The 2,500-nt window shown below is 47.5% G+C and overlaps 1 protein-coding gene across 2 annotated transcripts in view; it reads left to right on the top strand.

The window, feature by feature from the left end:
- The window catches only part of ptch1 (patched 1), a 57,539-nt gene that overhangs the window by 26,861 nt on the left and 28,178 nt on the right, over positions 1 to 2,500 (top strand). For both annotated transcript variants that reach the window (XM_030358916.1, XM_030358915.1), the window contains exons 11-12: positions 242 to 340; positions 1,846 to 1,971. In XM_030358916.1, the coding sequence (XP_030214776.1) occupies positions 242 to 340; positions 1,846 to 1,971 (225 nt within the window). The remainder of the gene's footprint in view (positions 1 to 241; positions 341 to 1,845; positions 1,972 to 2,500) is intronic.

The raw sequence follows: 2,500 nt of genomic DNA on the forward strand, positions 1-2,500 counted from the left end.
ATAAATATTGGAAGGAGAAAAATAACTTTGTTACCGCACCAAAAAGTTAGCTCAACAGTATATACCAACAACATTTAAATGCAAAAGCTAACTGTCCCCCCTATCACAGCCAGAGCCTCATACCTGTGTGTGTGTGTGTGTGTGTGTGTGTGTGTGTGTGTGTGTGTGTGTGTGTGTGTGTGTGTGTGTGTGTGTGTGTGTGTGTGTGTGTGTGTGTGTGTGTGTGTGTGTGATCTCACAGGTTCTGCCCTTCCTGGCTCTGGGTGTTGGAGTGGACGACGTGTTTCTCCTGGCTCACGCCTTCAGTGAGACGGGACAAAACAAGAGGATCCCATTCGAGGTGAGGAAAAACCCTCTCATGCACGAGTAAACACACACATAAACAAACACACGCACACATCGAAACAAACCGCTCACACGCAACCTTACGCGTGTTACCGTGTGAATCCACTACCCACTCATGTCTGCTTGGGCACACACACAGTAAACCACACACACACAGACACACACACACACACACACACACACACACACACACACACACACACACACACACACACACACACACTGACACACACACACAGGCCTGTGCTCTTATCTCCTGTGGGAGGAATGTGTGTGTGCCTGTCTGTGCCTGTGATGTGCCATCAAACAGACCCCCATGCCACACACATAGACACAAACACAAGCATACAAACACAAGCACACACACACACATAAACACACACACACACACACACACACACACAAACACACACACACACACACACACACACACACACACACACACACACACATATTCAGAATCCAGACATACAGGTCTAAAGCCAGCCAAGGGTAAACCACCTTCCTCACCTTACCACACACTCTCAGTATAAATGCTATCATGCTAGCACAGAGCTAGTCAGGGGTATAGTATAGTATCTAGGTTTAGGTCACAGAGCTAGTCTGGGGTACAGTATGGTATATAGGTAGGTCTATATAGGTCTAGAGATAGGTTCAATATAAACATGTTCTAAATGGTTGTGTTGTATATTGGCAAAACCAGAAATTTATGATGCTCAGAAAATCACTTCACCTCACCTGCTGACGGTAATGTCTTTCATAAATAACACAAATGACACAGACAGTGTTGAAATAAGTTATTGACGGGCCTTGCAATATAAAATCAAGTTTATAGTGAGTTCCTTGAAGGCAAATTGGGTCGGTATATGTGCATGCACGCACTCATAGTCGATGTGCCGGCGTCACGCTAGTGGTGAGGAAGATTAGGTTGGTGTCAAACATGAGAAGATCTAAACTTTGGGGGTTTTTCTCTGTGTGTTCTTATGTGTGCGTGGGGGTGTGTCTGTATGATTGGCTGAAGCATGTGCCAGGGAAAATAACAAACATGTATTTTCTTGTTTTTGTTTTCCCGACACATTGCTCCTACTCTTACCTCCTCCTCCTCCTCTTCTTCTTCTTCTTCTTCTTCCTCGTCTTCCTTTTCTTCTTCCCTCAGCTTCCGGGGAGGGGTGTTGAAGTAGCACTCAAACCAACAACACAAAAGAGAGACGCACACAGACGTAGACACACATGCACATGCAAACCCACTCTCCGAACCAAAAACAAAGAGCTCACACACCCTGATAAAAAGATACAGAGACGCATAAAAAAATTGAATTCAAAGGAAAGGCTTCCCGGGTGGTCCCAAACGTCCTCAAAGTTTGACACAGCCAACCCGACGAGTTGTATGTATGTGTGTGTGAGTGTGCCTGTGCATGTGGGTTTGTGTGTTTGGGTTGTGTGTCTGTGCGTGGGAGCGCGGTTGCTCATCAATATGCTGTGCTCCTCTCTCCCTCTCAGGACCGGACGGGCGAGTGTCTGAAGAGGACTGGAGCCAGTGTGGCCCTCACCTCCATCAGCAACGTCACCGCCTTCTTCATGGCCGCCCTCATCCCCATCCCCGCCCTCAGGGCCTTCTCTCTGCAGGTACGCATCAGTGTGTGTGTGTGTTTGTATGTGGTGGTGGTGGTGGTGTTGGGGGGGGGGGGGGGGGGGGGGGGGGGGGGGGGGTTTGACCTTAGTTGCTGCCGACAATTTATTGGTTTATTCATACAAACTGAGTGAGTGAGTGTGTGTGTGTGTGTGCGTGTGCGTGTGCGTGTCTGTGTGAGCAGGGGATGCACTCCCACTATGCTGATCTACAGGGGGATGTGGTGGGTCCATTGTCTGTCCAGATTGTGGTGAAGGTTCATGTAATCCTATTCCTGTGTGCCTGGATGCGTGTGTGCATGTGTGTATTGGCTCATGATTACATTTTTCTGTATCCCTGTATTTGTGTGTGTGTGTATGTGTGTGTGTGTGTGTGTGTGTGTTTAATTGTGTATGTATGACTGTATTGCTGTAGTGTGTGCGCATGATTGTGTGTTTGTGTGCATGCAAAGCATTGTGTGTGTGTGTGTTTGTGTGTGTGTGTGCTTGTGTGTGTGCATTCAAGCATATATGTGTGTGTATGCTG

Source organism: Gadus morhua, chromosome 6, assembly GCF_902167405.1.
Source record: "Gadus morhua chromosome 6, gadMor3.0, whole genome shotgun sequence".
NCBI lineage: Eukaryota > Metazoa > Chordata > Actinopteri > Gadiformes > Gadidae > Gadus > Gadus morhua.